This window comes from Scleropages formosus, chromosome 6, assembly GCF_900964775.1.
Source record: "Scleropages formosus chromosome 6, fSclFor1.1, whole genome shotgun sequence".
Taxonomy (NCBI): Eukaryota; Metazoa; Chordata; class Actinopteri; order Osteoglossiformes; family Osteoglossidae; genus Scleropages; species Scleropages formosus.
In genome coordinates, this window is record NC_041811.1 from 27,947,566 (window position 1) to 27,968,156 (window position 20,591).

The 20,591-nt window shown below is 41.5% G+C and overlaps 1 protein-coding gene across 1 annotated transcript in view; it reads right to left on the reverse strand.

The window, feature by feature from the left end:
• Nucleotides 1-10,329: 10,329 nt before the first annotated feature.
• Nucleotides 10,330-20,591, reverse strand: part of mbd2 (methyl-CpG binding domain protein 2) — a 38,440-nt gene continuing 28,178 nt past the window's right edge. Inside the window, exons 4-7 of the mRNA XM_018754084.2 lie at nt 17,301-17,391; nt 16,962-17,139; nt 15,339-15,474; nt 10,330-10,738 (exon numbers count right to left, since the gene is read on the reverse strand). Of these exons, the coding sequence (XP_018609600.1) occupies nt 15,351-15,474; nt 16,962-17,139; nt 17,301-17,391 (393 nt within the window). The 3' untranslated portion in view covers nt 10,330-10,738; nt 15,339-15,350. The remainder of the gene's footprint in view (nt 10,739-15,338; nt 15,475-16,961; nt 17,140-17,300; nt 17,392-20,591) is intronic.

Sequence of the window (20,591 nt, forward strand, 5' to 3'; positions counted from 1 at the left end):
TTGTGACTGTTTGTCTATAAAATCCCTGTAGATACTTTACTGTACCTGTGCAGTCATACACTTTAACTTAAAAGTCAGTGTTTTAAATTTAATTTTAAAATCTGCATAATTAAAGGTATATTAAGCAAATACTTTACTGATAAACAGGCCAGCAGACATGATTCCTGCCCATTAACTTAGACTGGGAGTATTTGCCTTAAAATGACAGCATGCCCTTGGCATCAGTTATACTTTGAAATACACCCATTTAAACAATTCCGCTCCTCATAAAGTGGAATTCCCATTTAATACCCTTGCTCTGAGTCACAAGGCATTTCTTTGCATTTATGAAGCTGGAGTTTCAAATCTGTGAGTCTCCTAACTGCTGTGCAGTGAGAAATTTGCATTTATTCATATAGCAAACTCTTCTCTAAATGATATGAAGATCATGTAGTATTTAGCTTTATCCAAGATGCTTTACAATGTTAGATACTGTGCCAAATTCTTTCATTCTTTGAAACATATAATGTCTAGTGTTTATTTTGTATATTGTGTACTTTATACTCTATATATATTTTTTTATCTTTTATTAGCCCACTCTACTTTTATTATCTGTCTTGTCACTGTCATTCTGTCTGTGCTGTGGAAGTTTCTGTCACCAAGACGAATTCCTTGTATGTGTAAACATACTTGGCAATAAAGCTCTTTCATTCATTCATTCATTCATTCATTCATTCACTCACCCATCTATAAACCAAAGCAAAGTAACAAATACCGCCAGCAATTCAGCTGAAACACATCTTTGGACTGGGAGGAAACCCACATGAACACAGAACAAACTCCCCACAGACTGAGCAAGAATCGAACCCACATTGACTCCCACAGCACAGTATCAGCTTGTTAACTGATCATCTGCATTGTCATAGATTTTTTTTTTTTTTACTGTTCTGTCTTGTTTTTCCTATTGCATTAAAGGTTGAATTAATACAGAGATATGTAATGATATGCATGTTTTGTTTGACTGTTGAAGTGTATGGGAAGTAACTGCTACAAAAGAGCTGAACTAGTGCAGAGTAATAGCAGGAAAGTGTCTTTTGCGATCATAAATAATGTTAACTATTGAAGTAATTGTCCATTTTAATGGGGTTTTGGTGATATTTCAGTATAAATGGGAGTCCGTTTTGAGACTCGAACACATTCTATTTAAATATGGCTTTAAAGTTTGAATATTAGATTTGATGTCTGTGGGGAAAAAATGATAACAGTTTCTGTAGTGCACACACTGTACCCTTTCAGTTCACTTTTAAAGGTCTTTAAATGTTGTATTGTTATAATTCTCAAATTCAAAACTGAAAAACCTGTCAGATTTGTGCTGTTAACAGTAAGGAGTTGTCGTCCCACCCCCCCAGCATAAAACCATAAGAAAAGCCTTTGTTACAACATTAGCTGTCAGTCTCAGGGAATTTTCTAATTACTACGGTTACCTTCTCACGCAGGTTAATTAAATGTAATTAGACTGCTGGCAGTTTCTTTTAATGTGTTATGGGAATATTTTTTAAACCTTTTGTGCGGAGCTTTTTCCCTCCTGCACTACCTTTTTAAATTTAATCTTTTAGCCTTAAAATATTAAATGCCTTACAATTTCGGGGCTGTGTGAGTCTTCTTAACTGTTTTTACTGTGATTTCCTTACCTAAGACCTCAGTAAAGCATTCAAGTGTTTTGCAGAGGTACAACTTCTTGAAATTCCTTTTTGAAACTGTTTGTCTACCTGCTTATTTGTAGAGGTGTGTAATAACCGTGCTGTTTTGATGGAAAATAGTGCATGGGAGAAATGAAAGAAAATGTCAAACCATGACCTTATACTGTAATTATTGTCACTTTGTGGTGGGGGGGAGCGTGGTCTATGATTCATCTGGTAAATATAATGCCAATAAGGACAATGGCAACATGTTTCGGTGTGTTCTGCTGTCTAATTGGCAGTGTGACCCTTCAAGCTGATGACTGCCAAGTTTGTAGAGAAGAGGTGTTCGTTACATCAAGGGCAATTCTACACAAGGAGCCGCATACCACTGTGAAAGGGCTAATGACCACTGCAGCACCGGGACTTGAATCCGAGGATTTCTGCTCAGTCGCAGGGCAGGGGCTCACTGTGTGGGAGGAATGAAAATGAAGAGCGGTGTGCTGGTGTAACGGTAAGCAGAGCAAAGCAAATGACCATGACCAGTGAGACACGTCTTTTTATTTCTGAGAAGATGCTTGACAGGGTAACTGAACGCGAATTCTGGCTGAGACATGACAAAGACCTCGAGTGTGAGCTGCTCCCAAGATAATTAGGTGGCTTTTATGGAAGTGATATGTACAGGTCACGGTGCATGGTTTATAAAAACGACTTTCGCTTTATTATGAATCTGATCTAAATATTAGTTTGTAATGTACAAATATCTGCAACATGCTGCCTTATAACGCATATGTCATAGTGCCTTTTTTTAGTGAATGTTTATATCTAGACATGTATGAAGTGAACCTAAGCATTAATCTTATTCTTCATGGCTCAATATTATGTACACAGCAAAAATGGGATACATGGGAGTGGCAAAGCGGAAACCTCAGGTCACGAAGAACTGAACATTAAAGGTCATTTCAATTTTGTGAAAAGCACCTAGATGATCCTCTTCTCCTGGAAGAATCTTCTGTGGATTCATGACTCAAAAGTGATTCTTTGGTATGACATGGGCCCTATTACATTTGGCAAATACCGAAGATATTGCACAATAACAACATTCCTACCAACAGGCATGGTGGTGGTTGTGGGGTCATCTGTGGATGTTTTGCCACCTTAAAACCTCAATTGCTTGTCATCATTGAACAAACTCAAAATTCTGCTTTGTATCATGAACTTATGACAATTTCAGGAGATCTACCTGTGCCACCTGGGTTTCAGCTTCATCTCACATGTAGTTGATGCAAAATACACAAGTAAAACAGCATCATAGTGGCTGAAAGAACTCAAGTTATAGAATAGTCTAGTCAAAGTTTCACATTTACATTTATTTACCAGATGCTTTTCTCCAAAGCAACTTCCAATGGATACTATGTAGTGTTATGAGCTCACACACCTTATTCACCAATGTGACTAACATTGCTAGATACACTACTTACACTGGGTCACTCATCCATACATCAGTGGAACACGCTCTCTCTGTCACTCACACACTATGGGTGAACCCAGACTGTGGGTGGAAACCAGAGCACCTGGAGGAAACCCACGCAGACATGAGGAGAACATGCAAACTCCACACAGACTGAGTGGGGATCAAACCCATGTCCTATTGCACCACCCAGGTGCTGTGAGACAGCAGCGCTACTCGCTGTGTCACCGTGCCACCCGTTGCCTTAAAGCTGTTATGGTAATATCTGTAAACAGCTATTCACTTTGAAAAATCACATTTTGCTAAGCTAAAGCAGAAAATAGACAGGTGGGGCAAATTTCACTGGTTTCTGAGGTTCTATTCAACAGTTACAGTAAGTGCTTAGTTGCAGTCATTGCAGCTAAAGGTGGTGCAACCAGTTACTGGGGGCTATTACTTTCTCACACAAGGGTATTTGATGATGCATTGCTATGCATTTGACTTCTGTGGTCTAATATTAGAATCCGGTTAAAGGTCTAAAAAAAAATAAATTGGGGCACATATTTTATGGCACTATACATACTACAGTGCATTCAATAAATTGCAAGGTACCATAAATCTGAGCAAATGTGAGCAAGCTCTGCAACGTTCTTGCAGGCATCCTTTTCATATTAATATATGGACACAAGACATTTTGGTTAGGGTAAAAAAGTCAAGGAAAAAGAATATTACTGATGCTGAAATATTTCCATACTCTCTCAAGAAAGAATGAAAATACCGGTAATACACCATGTGTAACAGCATTTGTCAGGGCAGGAACTAGCACAGAGATGGGATTTTTCTACTTTAAGCACAAATTCTTTTAGTTTTTTAGGGGCCACAGTGTTTAGTTTGGCTTCATCAGTCTTTCTGTCAGATCAGTGGGGGAAGGGAGGTTTGTTCAGCTGGCTAGAGGATAGAGGCAGAAGAGTTAAAGGATAAAGCTACAATGGAAGCAACAAAGGTGACAGCTGTGTCACTGTAACGGCCCCTCTTTGGGCCCCTCTGCATTTTGTTGCCGTGTCGAAGACAGCAAAGGAGTGAGGATGAATTCTTTCTCTGCTCTTATCTACAAGCCAAGAGAACATATAGGAAATGAAGGTCTGGTAGCACTATCTGTCGGCCATATGTTACTGTATTACTCTACTGTGATTACAGTGCTGTTTGTCGCTAGTATTCTTAGATTTGGAAATTAAAACCTGAATTATAATTTTCAGGGGAGTACGTAGTCACAATGGGGAAAAATCCTGTAGCTCATTCTGTGTGGTTTGTATCTCCACCAGCACATGTTAAGGAGGCTGTAATAAATGACAATGTATGATTCACATGTTAATCTGTTCAACCACCATGTACACTACATAATCCCACTATGTTTAGCATGTACATTCATATGATGCTGCACACATTTATGTGGAAAATAAACTATAATAAATTCCTTTTGTGACCTGCTAATGTTGTAATGTGTAATATTTCATCACCTGCAACATTCTAAATACAATTAACCTGGACTAATCCGGTATAATATAAATAAAACTCTGATATGTCCCATCCATCATCAGGGGTTTCTGTGATCTTCGGAATCCAGAGAAGCAAATTTACTGGTGTAGAGCCAACTATATAGCTGTCAATTTCCAGAAACAGTAAGAAAAACAACAGGACAGTAACTGAAATGCAATTTGTTTGGACAACAGTGAATATGAATAAATTCAGTATTTACTCTTTGAAAGAATATAAACTTTGGTAATACCTGAAAAAAAAAAAAGTTTTTATTTTGCACATTGCTGTGACAGGGAGCTGAAAAAAGGACAATATCCTAAAGGATTTCATTCCAAATTTCTGGTTTGAAAAGTTTGGTTGGTTGGGCTTACCAACCCTGCTACACCCAAATACAACAGGAGTGTGGAATTGCCTTAATTCAAGTCTACAGGTGGTAAAAACCTGCTGTTTCTACATCGTGGTTGCAGCAAACCGGAGCCTAACCCGGCAACACAGGACGTGAGGCTGGAGGGGGAGCGGACACAACCAGGATGGGACGCCAGTCCATCGCAAGGCACCCCAAGCAGGACTCAAACCCCAGACCCGCCTGAGAGCAGGCACAGGCCAAACCCACTGCACCACCACATCCCCCACTGTTTTTATAATGTTGAGTAATATTTTTTGTGTTTGTAATATTTTTACATTAATAAATTTGTTTGAATTTAAAGTAGATGTTTTACAGAGTGTTTTTATATTTTAGCTGAAGGCAAGCTTTTCACAGAACTTAACCCTGAACAATATCAAGGAACATATGCGCTACGTTTTCAAGTTTTAAACAGCCATTAACCTCCAGTTGTGTTTATACTTTGAGGAGTCAGTGTTTTTATGCTAAAAATCACAATCTCCATTAAAGTAAATCTTAGAAGTGCATAATGGTCATAAGATTATCATATCATAATGGTCACTGATTTGGGAACCTTTTTTGTTTACGTTTGCGCTTTTTCATTTTTAAACATTGATACATTTCCCAAACTCCTCTTGAACCTCAAATTGCACAATGTGTTAAAAAATCACTACAGTGTTTCTGATTGCAAATGTGCAGAGTAAACCAATAGGATTGGTTTGTCCATAGGGATTAGGAATGTCCAAATCCTGAAATAGCCCTGAAATGCAACAAACAAAATAGTGATTTTTAGTTGAGGCATGGCCTTTGCAGCAGCCAACAGATGGTAAACATGACTAGAATGAGTGCTCGAGAAGGGATTTCATGTAATTTACTACGAATACCTGAATTTGATTATTTCAAAGTCAAAAAACAAAATTGCCTTTCTAACACACACAGACATGATTTTTAAAGTGCTATCACACACGCATGTTCAGAACCGCTAGTCCCATACAGGGTCACAGGGAACCAGAGCCTACCCGGCAACACAGGGCGTAAGGCCGGAGGGGGAAGGGACACACCCAGGACGGGACGCCAGTCCGTTGCAAGGCACCCCAAGCGGGACTCGAACCCCAGACCCCCCGGAGAGCAGGACCCGGTCCAACCCACTGCGCCACCGCACCCCCCAAAGTGCTATCAGGAGTGTTAAAAAAAGGTTTCTCTAACAAGTGATAGAGGTTCTACCACTACCCAAAGTGTTACTAGCCTAATAAAATAACATTTTAATTACTACATAAATAAAGAAGCAATCCTTATTCTTATTGATCCAATTAAAGTTGCCAGGAGAGCAAAAATTGATTGCCATTTTAACAGTGCCCAGCTGCAAAATACAAAGTGCATGTAAAAACTTTCACATTTATTTGCTTAGCAGATGCTTTTCTCCATAGTGACTTCCAATGAACTCTATATAGTGCTATCAGCCCACATACCTTATTCACCAAGGTGACTTACACTGCTAGATACACTACTTACACTGGGTCACTCATCCATACATCAGTGGAACACACACACTCTCTCTCTCTCTCTGTCACTCACACACTGTGGGTGAACCTGAACAGCATGTCTTTGGACTGTGGGAGGAAACCAGAGCACCCACTGAGCAGGGATCAAACCCATTCCTCTCACACCACCCAAGTGCTGTGAGACAGCAGCTCTGCTTGCTGTGCCACCATGCCATCCCTTTTAAAATGGAATATATCTCTACACACACAAAAGCCAAAAAGTATCCACAATACAGTTATAAAATTTACTACACAATGACTAGTTAACATAGGGGGTGTGGTGGCACAGTGGGTTTGCCTGCTCTCTGCTGGGTCTGGGGTTCGAGTCCCGCTTGGGGTGCCTTGTGATGGACTGGTGTCCCCTCCTGGCTGTGTCCCCTCCCCTCCAGCCTTACGCCCTGTGTTGCCGGGTTAGGCTCCGGCTCCCTGCAACCACGCATGGAACAAACAGTTTCAGGTGGCGTGAATAGTTAACAAATATATTTTTTCAAAATATTCTCCTAGGGTCCTACCACATGTAGTGCAATGTTCCCATATTCTGCTTAGTCCATCATCCAGCGATGAGCCAGGCATGCGTCGCTTCCTTTGCTGCTTGGTTGGTGGACTAAGCAGGCCATGGTCCAAAGGATTAAGGTCTGGACTATCCAGAGAATGCTGTAAAACCTTGAACTCTGGTTTCCGAGCCTGGATTGCTGCATGTGGACTTTCATTGTCATTCAACACTGTACCTTCCCACAGTAAACCTTTGCAGTAGGACAGTAAGTGTTTTGGACTGCAGGCTTCTGTTTCTCCCACAACATCTCACAATAACGAGCACTATTTACTGTTAAACCCCTCTGGACAAGATGTTCCAGTATCAGGCCCTGTGAGCATCACCTCACCAGCTGCTGGTTGCATCCTGAATTTCTTCTTGACATACCATGCGGGATGCTTCCCTCCCAGGCTTTCACATTTGCTCTCTGGCTTGTAGCGGCGGATCCACATTTTGTCTCCGGCAACGACGCGTCTCAAAAAAGCAACGCCTTCGTCACGATCGCGATTCGAACAGCCCTGACAGATTTCCAAACAATGTCCTGTTCTTCGGTTAGCTGTCTTAGAACCCATCATGCACAAACCTTATGAAAACCAAGGTTGTCATGGATGATTTCATAAGCAAAACCGTGACTGATTAGCAGATGGGCCTCTGCCTCACCAACAGTTCACACGCCTGTTTGCCAGAACCATGTCACGGGCACATTCGAGCTTGTCAGCAGTACTGGTGTGGAAGGGCGACCTCACCGCTCGTCATCTGTGACATTTGTGGACCTGCTTGAACATTTAAATCCATTCGTTGACACGCAATGTTGTATCCAGAGTTTATCGCGTGCGCAGATCCGTTGCCGATTTTCAGCACACTATGGAAATAAGAGCACACAGCTCTTCTTTGGCGTATAAAGGAAGGGAAGCAGCCGTGTTAACAACACTAACACATTCACATTGATCTCATGCTTTTCTCCAAAGCAACTATTCCCTATTTATGCAGCTAGATAATTTAGGATAAGAACCCTGCTTAAGGGTACTACAGCTAGAGATGAGACTCAAACCTACAACCTTTGGTTCCAAAGGAAACAGCACTAACCACTATACTACCAGCATCCCTATGCACCCCCCTGAACCTGTTTCACAGCACCTGAGACCAAGGTCACACACATGCTCAACTCTCACTGCAGCCAACAGCATGGAAAAAAAAAAAATTATTCCTGGAATTTTTTGACTTACTCATGTGTTACTACATCATTACCCTCAGTATGTGTATGTATATACGGTGCATTCGGAAACTGTGTAGACCCCTTCACTTTTCTTTGTTTTTGTTGCAGCCTTACGCTAAAATCATTTACATTCATTTTTCTCTCATCAGCCTACGCTCAAAACCGCATAGTGACAAAGTGAAAACTGCATTTTAGAAATTTTTTCCTATTTATTAAAAAAACAAATATCACATTGACAAGTATTCAGACCCTGTTCTTAGTAGTTAGTTAGAACACCTTCGGCAGCAATTACAGCCTCCAGTCTTCTTGGGTATGATGCCACATGTTTTGCACAACTGGATTCTGGGATTTTTTTTGCCGTTCTCTGCAAAGCGAGGGGGTCTGAATCGTTTCTGAATGCACGGTATATACACACATATATGCATGCAGGGACTAGGAAAATTTGCCCAACAGCCTAAGGCATGGTCCTAGGCCAGATTCTCATCCCTGCACTTCCACCCAAGCCACATAAACTGGCCTGAGCGCCCCATGGTGGCCGAGACTGTTGGCCATTCCCCCCATTTACTGCATACTCCTACACCAAAGGTCAGACAGCAGGCTATAGGACTTCCTCCGGAATTAAGGAAATGGTCCCTGCGTGTATGTGCATCCAAATTTCTCCATCTGTTGCCATAATGCACTCTTTGTATTCTTCTCCGAGATGTACGTCGCTTGGGAGAATAGCATCTGCTAAATGAACAGATGTAAACGTACCTTCCTCCAAACATATGACGCTGTCCCTTCAAGTCGGCAACCTATCGAGCGAAAAGCGGCTGCTTGCAATATGCACACGAGGAGAGGTTTGTGCCTGCGTTAACCTTTCCGGATCTAACACGGGTATCCTGCTGAGGCAGTGAGTTAACAATGGCATAGTTGACTCTGACTGGAAAAGGAGAAAGCAATAAAATGCAAAACAGACGGACAGTCATCTGACATGTGCCAAAAGTTCCTGTCTATCATTTGAAACTGTTTGTGTAGTTCCTGCCACGAGTTGTCCAGTGGGGAGCAAAACACTTTGAGTAGCATGAATCGCCCATGAATTATTAAGGGAAAACTCACACGCGGTTTGTCTAGCAGCGGCTCTGTGCTTTGCAGCGCAGCATGGCACAGAATCTAGACAGAGTCTAAAAACATGGTAATTCCCCTGACAAATGACAGGCCAATTACCCCTGTCCTCGGCACGCTACACATTTCTGTCATAGAGCCACAGGAAATTTGCCCTTTAAGTTTCATGCCGAATAATGAAAGGATGTACAGCTGTCTTACTGCAGTATGTAGGTTGTTTTGGTACTTTTGAAAAAAACAAAAACAACAAAAACAGCTGAATAACCCACATACTTCACACAGATATTTCAACTACAAAGAAATGCAAAAACAGCAGAAGTTAACACGACCACACAGAGGAAACCCTGACCTGAACCACAGACATTGTGTATTAGATCAGAGGTTCTTAACCATTTCTAGACCACAGACCACTTTAATCTGATGAACGCTAAAGATCCCCACCTAGAAAAACATCAGTGAATTGGAAAAATATGTATATTATTCAGTGTTTTACAGAATCCCGATTACCATCACACAGAATTGTCATAAAGAGTAACAGCATAGTAATATTTTAATTTTAACTTTACTTCCATATTTTCAAAGCGTGTTCTTCATAAAGCCCATCCACAGACCCCCAAGTAGTTAAGAAGCCCAGCATTAGAGGCAATTTCCAGAAGCTCTGAAAGGCTTGTACATTTATTGAGGTTCAAAGACGTGATTTCTGCATTGGCATTAAAAAAGACTTAAGTTGGATGTTTCACCAAATTAAAAAAAAAAGAAAAGAAGAAATCTTAAATCATGGAGTAAGTGCCTCATTTTTACCTTTTTATATGTATGATGTAAAAGAACCACAAGAAGACCATAATCAATATAATCATTTATTACTCTAAAGTAATGTAAGAATTTACAAGTATTTTCTTTGACAGTATAAATTCTTTTTCTTAAATAAGCAGTTTTCCATTCATAATCAGAAAATGCATTATCTGTTATAAACCCTGAAATTGACAAATCCCTTACAGGCAAAAAAAAAAAAAAAACAAAACATTTAGCAATACAAATCCAGCAGATTGCAACCTGACTCAAAGTTCCCAGAATTCAAATAGTATTGCTCAAGATTTGCCATTATTATAAAAAGAATCTCGAAATTGAAAATTCTGACACAAAATAAGTACTGTTTCTCAAATTATATATAGGTATGTACATCAAAAATATTAGTCAAAAAGGCCTTGGTTTTTGCTACGCATTAGAAAGTAACAAATTGTGCATGGGTGCTTTGAACTTTTAAAGCAGGCTGATGACAGCATCTCCATCATAATCTCTTCCGTGATTCGGAATCTGCCCTGAAAGCAAGAGAGAAAGCAAAGCGTTAGACACAAGAGCAATCCACCATTTACCATTTATAAGTAAAACACATCAACTGAGAAGTGGCTGTGCTTTTCAAAGATGATTCTATTAAGTCCTTTATAAGAGTATAAATGGGCACAAAAACGCTGGATACATTAAACAACAAAATCCATGGTGAAGGTCAGTTGAGAGGTTCTTCTCAACACCTGTCTACGAAGTACAAACTCAAGGCTGCAACACCAACCAACAAAAACCCTTGAGATGATTCGGACTCTTGAAGGGTGCTCTCTGCAAACAAAAGCCAAGGGGGGAGAAAAAGGAGCGACAAAAATCAATAGAGGGTGACTGCTGGTAGGAAATATTCTACAACATGGAGTAAAATATCGTCTGTGAGCCATGGGGGGGCGAGCAGAGGCTTGACTCTTCGTGTCCTCCCCTCTGCGAGGAAGGAATGCTCCGAGGAGCACCAGTAGGAGGCACGTTTGTGATGGAAAGGATGTCTGAGCGCTGGGGAGGACTGGGAGTGCACCGCTTGGGGAGGCCACATCAGACGGCTGTCGGGGAAAAAGGGAAGGCCTCTTTCTGAGAAGCCACAGCAATGCGTCTCTATTAGGCAGGAAAAAGCTACAGGGAGCACCGAGTGTGGAGACCTCATCCTTTTCATGCATCCTTTTCACTGGAAAAACCATCTTGAGACCCACGGAGATGGCAATTTAACACGTGGATAAAAGGCAGAAATTGCAATTATGGCTTCATTCCCTAATCACTAATAATCGGCACATTCTTTACAAATGGCGCAGGGCAGAAATTACCCAGAGTTCGTTTCATCGTAACTCACAACTGTTGACACTCCAGTTCACCTCACGGTATTAAAGTGCCTTTTAAAAACCTTTTAAATTAAACGTAAATAATTGAAATAAGCCATTGAAATTTGGCGCTTTCAAATAAAAACATGCAAATAATTCGCACCCCCATTAGCAGACGCCCCTCTCTCCAGTCCAGTTTTATCATATGGTTCAGCAGTAATTAGAATTACCCCACAATTTTTACTATATGGCTGCAGCGAGAGCATTCATTATACATTCTTGCCGAGCGTATTCAGCAGCAGAACAATTTAATAACATGAAATCTATATAATTTAATCTGTAATCCATACTAAAGATGGAATCAGATTTTTTTAAAATGTTAAAATTAGTTAATATTCAAATACAAAATTGAAATAAACACTTTTCAATGCAAGCTGGAGATTCAGCTTTAGCATCTAATCTCACTTGCCAGACAGCGAGCCCCTCGTTCAGACCACTTCTGGTTAAGAGCGCTATAGCCTTGTGTAATAAAAATTAATATCGCTTATTAATATTTATGTCACTGTAAGATTTATGCGAAGAGTGTTGGATTTTTAAGTACGAGTCTAAAGACGATGAACTACATTTATTTTTAATTTGTTTTTTTCCGCTTTATTTTGGTAAAAATTCTCTAAACGGTATCAAAAGCTTGTAGTTGCAGTTAAGCCACTGCTGAAAAAGCAGAATATTGCTATGATGAATCTAATGCTGTAAAAACGATTAATTTTTCTCAACAGAACAAATGCTAAGACCGTAAAAATTAAGTCTGACTATGCTTTTATAGTCTTCAGTTAGAGTGAACGGTACATATGGCATATCCTGAGAACTCGGTGAACTGCTGTAATGTGTCGAGCACAGAACAATGTCCAGCCACTTAAAAATGATTCAAAAAAAGCCCCAGCTAATGCACAATTCCCGAAAAAAGTTGAGCGAGGGATGCGAGCCGTTGCCGAGACATCCGCTTGTACTGCGGAGGGCGACAAGTGCAGGTGCCGACTGCAAGTACAAAGCTGGTACTTGAGAGACTTATCGCTGCGTAATTACTGTAAGAACATTGTAGTGCCGAATGCAATTAGAGAAAGATGAGGACATGGGTGTCTTTACCATAATCAATTGGCTCAACTGTTTCCCCTCAGTGTTCACATAACGCCCAAATCCGGTTAACCGAGCTGTAATTATTAGTGGCGCATTTGAATCCATAATAACCTAATAATTACTATAATGATTTCTCCCTAGTCTATATGCTCCCCAAAGGGAAGACTAAGAGCATGCTCTCGGAATTACTTTTGCTTACCCATCACATTTTAAAATTATGTTTAACCATTTAATGCCCCACATCAAAACACGTCCCAATTAATTACATCTTAAAAGGCTGAAACATCTTCTGAAGATATTTCGCAAGGACGCGCTCCTGGATAATAGCCCACAGACAATGAATTTCTCCATCCTCAGCGTTTCGTTAAGTTACTGTTTAGGGATTAAATATGGACAATTCGGTTTGTCGGCTGTACGTAACGATGGCTCGTCTTAATGTTTACTTCGCTGGAGCACTTTTCTAGAAGGCTGTACGCTGGTTACGTGCGTGCATACATGCGCGCACACACACGCGCGTGCACGATAAGGAGCGCTGGGAGGCGTCTCTCTTGCCAGGATGTCTGGCAGCAATTGCGGCCGTGAAATGTGGTTTGGGGAGATATTAAGGCGCCGAGGCATGCTCATCTTGCAGGCGCGTGTCCGTCTGCGCAGCTGGGCCTGCGTCGAACCCGACTCTAAATCTCTCTCCTAATTACTGGCCTGTCTTGCCTCCACCTTGATTAGCGTAACACGGGATGGAAATTCAGGCAGGCTGAATGATCAAATTGTTTCCTTTTTTTTTTTTTTTTATTATAAATTACTACTTATCAGTACAACAGCCTGCAGCACCTTGTTCCCTGGCTGTTTTCGTCCATCTTCTGCAAAATGACGGCAGGAGTGGCATTTCTCACGTTAGCCAAGGAAGCTGTCAGCTTGTCGAAGAAGCTCCTCAGAATGGATCAATACGCTATGCTCGTACATATAATAGTATTTTATGCCAGTGAACAAGTGGTACAATTTGGTAATTGTAACACCACATTTCAAATCGAGCCAACGGGACAATTTTACTGTTACATCCTAAAAGTACAGCAGACGGGGCAGAGAGCCGCATTTCAGTCAAAGTATGCATCAGCGGTTTTCAATCAGAGACAGCCGAGCGCATCAGCATTCATAAGGAACGTGAGCGTTTTTAATAGAGGCTATAACGTGTTTTCAAAATGGAGGTGTTCTCAGCCATGTAAGATATTCTACAGTTTAATAGCCAGTGGCCATCTGTGGACGCCGTGTTCATGAAAATTAAACGGGAAGCCTGGTGTAGCCGAAGGCCTTCTTTACCGAGGGTCTTGACAATACCGTTTCAGCATCATTAATGCACCTATATTTCAGTACAAGCCATTGGCCACAACCGTTCTGCTTTAAATATGCATAATTAACCTCACATTTTTTTCTTAAATACAACTACCCCACCGAAAGAAGCCATTTCCACCGCATCCTCAAAAACTCGCAAACGATCGAGGAATAGTGCTAGCAAAATGTAATTGCAGGTCATAATACATTCTTCCCCTACAATACAATGATTGATAATTCTCAAATTAGGAATGCCAGCCAAAAATAAGGGGTTCCTTGAAAGGGGGGGGGGGAATAGATCCAGAACACAAATCGGACTAACATGACCGATTCGCATGCAAAACATTCCGTACCGCACAGTTCTCCTTACAAATTATAAACTCACTAAAGATTCAAGGCCCTCGGTGATTCATATGCAAAAAACTGCAGCTTCAAAGTCGTTCATTCAAAGTACTGTTTGATGGAATAAACTTATCTCCAGGCAATTTCAAATCATACATCTCTATGTAGGGATTTCAGATCCACAAAAACTAAGGCTGAAATGTAAACATTCAGAAAGACTTTGGGGGGGGAGTTTGCAAAGTGCCTGTTTTCCTGTTTCAGAACCAATGTCCATTCATACATCCATTACCAACAATCTCTTATCCGGTGCAGTTGGCCCATCCATCACAGAGCGGTTATGAGGCAGGGTACACCCTGGAAGGGGTGCCAGTCGTTGGGCAACACACACGTACACACACACAGCACAATGCAGAGCCACCAATCCAGCAGAAATGTCTTGGGACTGCGGAAGGAGATCAAAGCACTGAGAACAGACGCACGTGAACGTGGAGAAAAATGTGCAAACTCCACGCAAGCTGAGCTGAATTCAAACCCAGAGCCCAGGAGCCGTGAGGCACCGGCATACCTCCCAATTTAATTTTTTTAAGCAACTAGACATGAACTGAAACTGTGTGGCATGGTGGCCACAAAGAGTAGCACAGCTGGCGGTGTTTGTGGGGGTTTCCTCCCGCAGCCCAGATGTGTTTCAGATGGGCTGGTGACTCAACTGTGTGTGTATGTGTGACTATGTGTGTGGCTACACTGAAATGGACTGGCGTACCATCCAGGGTGTACCCCACCCAGCCTATCGCCCTGTGCTTCCAGAATAGATTCCGGACCACCGCGACCCTGGCTTGAACAAGCGGTTACTAACACTGAGTGAGAGACACACCAAAATGACCTTTCCAACAAAGGTGACAGTGAGCACAATCTGCGTTGACCTTTTACCACAGCGGAAACCTCATCCGCATTCTATTCCCAGAGTCCCAGCAGACCAGTCCATCCTTACCTGCTCCAGCGTCTATGTGCTGGCTTTGCCTTCCGCGCCCATGTCTCTGGTTGATTCGGCGGCCCGCGCCAAACCATCTGCCATCAGTGCTTCCTCCAGACTCTTCCGTGCCTGATGGACTTTCAATTCCTGTTCCCTGTGAGGAGAATACCAACACAGAGTGCTGAATATCATTGTCTTCACCCATTTGGAAATACCCAAAGTTCTGTGCGTGCTTCTGTGTTTTGGCTCCCTTACAAGAGCTGACTGAAATGCCTTAAACGATTTTCAAAGTGCCTTAATTTTCCGGCTTCTACTAAAATCAGAACCTTTTTTTGCCTAATCATCGTTTTCATACCGACTTTCAAAAATCTGCTCACAAATTAAAATAGAAGGAAGGATTAAAATCATCAGTGTTACTTCTCTTGACCTACAGTTAAACATCCTGACATTTAGTTCAATGCTTGGTCTATTATTTCGATGCTCGAAAAGATTAAATTACAACAGAATTCTAATGCTGGTATTTTAAGATTTCTGTATAGCAGCATAGTAACAAAGAAAGGGGGGAAAAGAAAACAGCAGCTCTCATTTTATCACAGTTCCTAATAATGCAGAGCTAGCCATCTGATTTTGAATAAATTTTGTGGATGATAAGCCAGAAGGGAGCATGTTGCACTTCCCAGAACTGTTAGATGAGCTTTCACTTGACCTGGGGTGCCCCCTACTGGTGGAACACTTTTCTAATTAAAAAGGACAGATAGAAGGAAGATGTATGTTACTTATGCATTTTTTATTCGTGAAACAGAACACTAATGAAAGAGAGCAGCGGAACAATCTGTAAAAATTACTATAAGAACAGGCGGGGGACCCTTGTGGTGGCCATAAAAAAAGACATAATCCAATGACTAATGTATTTAGTATAGTCTGTATGAATCTATCAATCTAGGAATACATCTATATATATAGATATATGTAGAGAGACAGATAAGTAGGTAGCACAGCTGCTATAGCTGCTGCCTTTGGACCCGAAGATCACAGGTTTGAATCTCATCTCAGCCCTTGAGCAAGGTACCTACCCTAAATTACCCAGCTGTATAAACAGGTACATAAAGTAACTGAACTTCGTAAGTCACTTTGGAGAAAAGAGTCAGCTAAAATAATAAATACATAGAGGTGGTCCCTGATTTACGATGGTTTGACTTCACGATTTTTTTTGACTTTACAATGGTGAGCTGGCGACAGACATTCAGTAGAAACCGTACTTCAAATTTTGGATTTTTCCCAGGCAAGAGATATGCAGAGCGATACTCTCTCCCGATGCTGGGCAGCGGCAGCGATCCGCATCGCCCATTCTGTCACGCAGAGGTATGTATTAAATGCAATTTCGACTTACGATATTTTCGACTTATGATGGGTTTCGCAGAACGTGACCCCATCGTAAATCAGGGACCACCGGTATTTTAAACATTTGCATATATAACAGCTTCTGTAATCATAGTGATAATACTATACTGCATAAGGGTCTTGACTAGAGCACTTCCACAGCCAAAGACCACGGATCCCCCTGATGACAACACTGTGCACCACAGGCAAAAGCACAATGGTGCATATGGTCTCTATCTCCCCCTCGCAGAATACTCTTACCGAATGTCTTCATCTGTAACAACGAAGGCTTTGCAAAGAGGCTGTGATGTGTTCAGCCAGATGGCTGGGTTCTTCTCTGCCGCTGTTGACGTCTGGCCAGTAATGGGGGCCGAGCTCATGTGGAGCGCGCTGGCAATGGCCGACAGTAGGGTCTCATCTGTTGTGTCTGGCCCGACACCTAAAGAACATCGGGGTGTCAGCAGGGCATCAAAAGGTCACTAGTTTCATCTGTTCAGATTAGTGTTTGTTGGCTTGTTTAAAAGATCATTTTAAAGCAGCGATCCATACATTTCTAAAAACATTAAAACTAGGAAATGTATTTGAAAACGATGCCATTACTTTGTAAGCCTTTGGGAAGCTCCATCGTTCGGAGGACTTCTTCCGTTACGTCTGATGATCTCAAGCCTTTCAACCGCTTCTCCCAGAAAAGCTGCACGCAGAAAGATTTAGGACGGTTGGTGAACAACGAGCCTCGGAGCACCAAATTTCAGTCTAAATTATAACCTATAAAGGTTTTGATTTTGTACCAACACTCTGCACAAAATATAAATCCACAGAGACTGGACCAATGCCACAGGCAGGCCTGATGCACATGTTGTTGATGTCCCTATCAGAAGAGTACAGTTAAAAGCTACAGTAAAAGCTATTCCAGTCATTTCACTATTTTTACACAAAGAAATGAGACATAAGACACTGAGATTTTAAACTATTTAATAACTATTTTATACAACCCCAATTCCAAAAAAGTTGGGACAGTACGGAAAATGCTAATAAAAACAAAAAGGAGTTATTTGTAAATTTACTTTGGCTTCTGTTCAAACAGAAACAGTATAAAGACAAGGTATTTCATGTTTTACCTAATCAGCTAAATTGCTTTTTTGAAGATATACGTTTATTCTGAAATTGATGCCAGCAAAACATTTCAAAGAAGTTGGGACAAGGGTAGTTTAGGACTAATAGCGGTGTGAAAAGTTGAAATAAGGTGATGTGAAACAGATGATGATAAACAAGTGATGCAGTCGTATATAAGGAGTCCTGAAAAAAAGGCCGAATCCTTCAAAAGCAAGGATGGGTTGGGGTTCAGCAATTTGCCAAGAGATGCATCAGAGAATAATCCAGCACTTTGAGAACAATGTCCCCCAGAGACAATCGATTTAATAGGATTTGGGGCATTTCACCCCCTACAGTGCACAATATAATGAAAATATTCAAGGAAATCGGTCAAATCTCGGTGTTTAAAGGGTAAAGCCGGAAACCACTTCTGAATGCGCGTGATCTCCGATACCTCAGATGTCACCGTCTTAAAAACCATCACGTGTCTGTAGCGGATATCATGACATGGGCTCGGGAACACTGCGGTAAACCTTTGTCAGTCAACACATTTACTGCTGCATCCACAGATGCAAGTTAAAGCTTTACTATGCAAAGCAGAAGCCAAACAACACGGTTCAGAAGCGCCGCTGACTTCTCTGGGTTCGGTCTCATCTCAGAAGGACATTAACACAGTGGAATCATGTTTTGTGGTCTGACGAGTCAACATTTCAAATAGTTTCTGGAAAAAACAGCCATCGTGTTCTCCGGGCCAAAGAGGAGAAGGACCATCCAAGCCGTTATCAGCGTCAGGTCCAAAATTCAGCGTCTATCATGGTATGGGGGTGTGTCAGTGCCCATGGCATGGGTAATTTACACATCTGTGAGGGCAGCATTAATGCAGAACGATATGTACAAATGCTGGAAAAACATATGCTGCCATCCAGGCGCCATCTTTTCCAGGGACGCCCCTCAATTTCCAGCAGGACGACGCCAAACCGCATTCTGCCTGGATTACAAGTGCATGGCTGCGTAAACAGGGATTGTGGGTACTAGACTGGCCTGCCTGCAGTCCTGACCTATCTCTGACTGAGAATGCGTGGCACTCTCCTAACTTTTTTGGCATTTGGGTTGTAATTTTTGTTACATTTTATATTTGGCAGCATTAAAATAATGGGCTACATTTTTTTTTTTTGTTTTGTTTTAATACGCGATGCAAATCTGGTCAGTGAGAAATTTTTCAAAGATATTCACCATATTAATTGGTGAACTCCACATCTTAAAATATAAAGCCCTCAACTCATCCTATGCACAGGGTACTTATTACACACTTTTGCTAAAATATAATCCAGTTATCTGATATTTGGTTCACAAGAGAGATGTATTTGTTAGTAACCAAGCTCTAACAGGGCATCTCAAAAGTATTCATCTAAAATACTGATTTTTGGATTACCAATTTGGATTTGATTTGATCACAGGTACCTGAAACCCATCTAACAAGTGATGTTATTTCTTTTTTTTTTACAACAAATCTGAATTTTTAAAACTCCAGTGGGCTACACTGTGACATCATCAAATAGGGAGGAAAGGTGGTGGAGGTGAAATACCAACATTCCCCACATAATCTAGGTCTGAAAATCATCAACATTACATATAATATTAGTACCGAGTGCCTCTGCTTGGCTCTCCTTGGCTGGAGCACAATAAGGACTCTGCCATCCTGCAAAGGATGCTGGGTAAGAGGCAATTAGGGAGTCATGCAAGTCCTTGTCAACCATTGTCATACTGGTTATGATGGGTCATGATGGTTTTGCAACAATTTGCAGAAGTTCCCACACATTCCCTGTGTGTTGGAAGAAGCTGTGCTGATGGTGTGCTCCAACAGTACAAACTTGCCTACACGGTGTTACTGCACACCTGTATTGCTTGCTATTTACAGTGCAGACTGGAAAACTGTTCCCTACTGCTGTAACACACGTTGACAGCAGCAGCATGTCATGTCAACAGTGTTCCCGTCTCAAGATCAGTGTTCACCTACACTACGCTGTAAAATAATAAACCTCCTTAAGGTCCAAGAAAAGAAAATGGCCCAAAGTACCAGTGTGGACCATAGGGAGGCTTCTCCTAGGCTTAGCAGGATTCTACAGGACGTTTACCACATTTCAGCCAACTTAGTTTGCCAGTTTAGCAGCGAGACATGCTCATCACGTTTCCCTCCAGTCACTCCATGTCAGGCGTGTTCTCTGAAAATATGGATGTCACATGTCCTACGGTGGTACACACCGATGCCTCCAAGACAGGTCGAGGCGAAAAGAAAAAGTGCTTCCGATCCTCATTTGCAGCACAATGCACACAAGCTTAGCTGATCTTCTGAAGAACGTCATTAATCAAGTGAACTCAAGCCCCACATCCACATAGAGCTATGAATGAAGAGACCATGTGTGTAGAATGAAGAGACCAAAATCGTATCTCTCACTTCTCCAGATGCATAACTGTTGTACAATGAATTAAGGCAACGCACGTGCTCTCTCGGTCCTCGGTCCACGGCTCGAATCTATGAGTTCAGAGGATGGTGGCAAGAGGACTTAAAGATCCATCCTTTATCTCACAGCACTACAGGATAATCACTTTTTCTTTAGAGAAAAGACTTTAGCTGCAAAAATCAGAGCACTCCACTACATCACAACTGTCAGGCAAGAGCGTGCACAACGTCTCTGTCGATAATCCTTAGTCAATAACCAGACGCCCCTCATGAGAAACACTAGGTAGCTCACAGGACATCCTGCATATCCTACATATCCTACACTCCCAAAGGAGCAC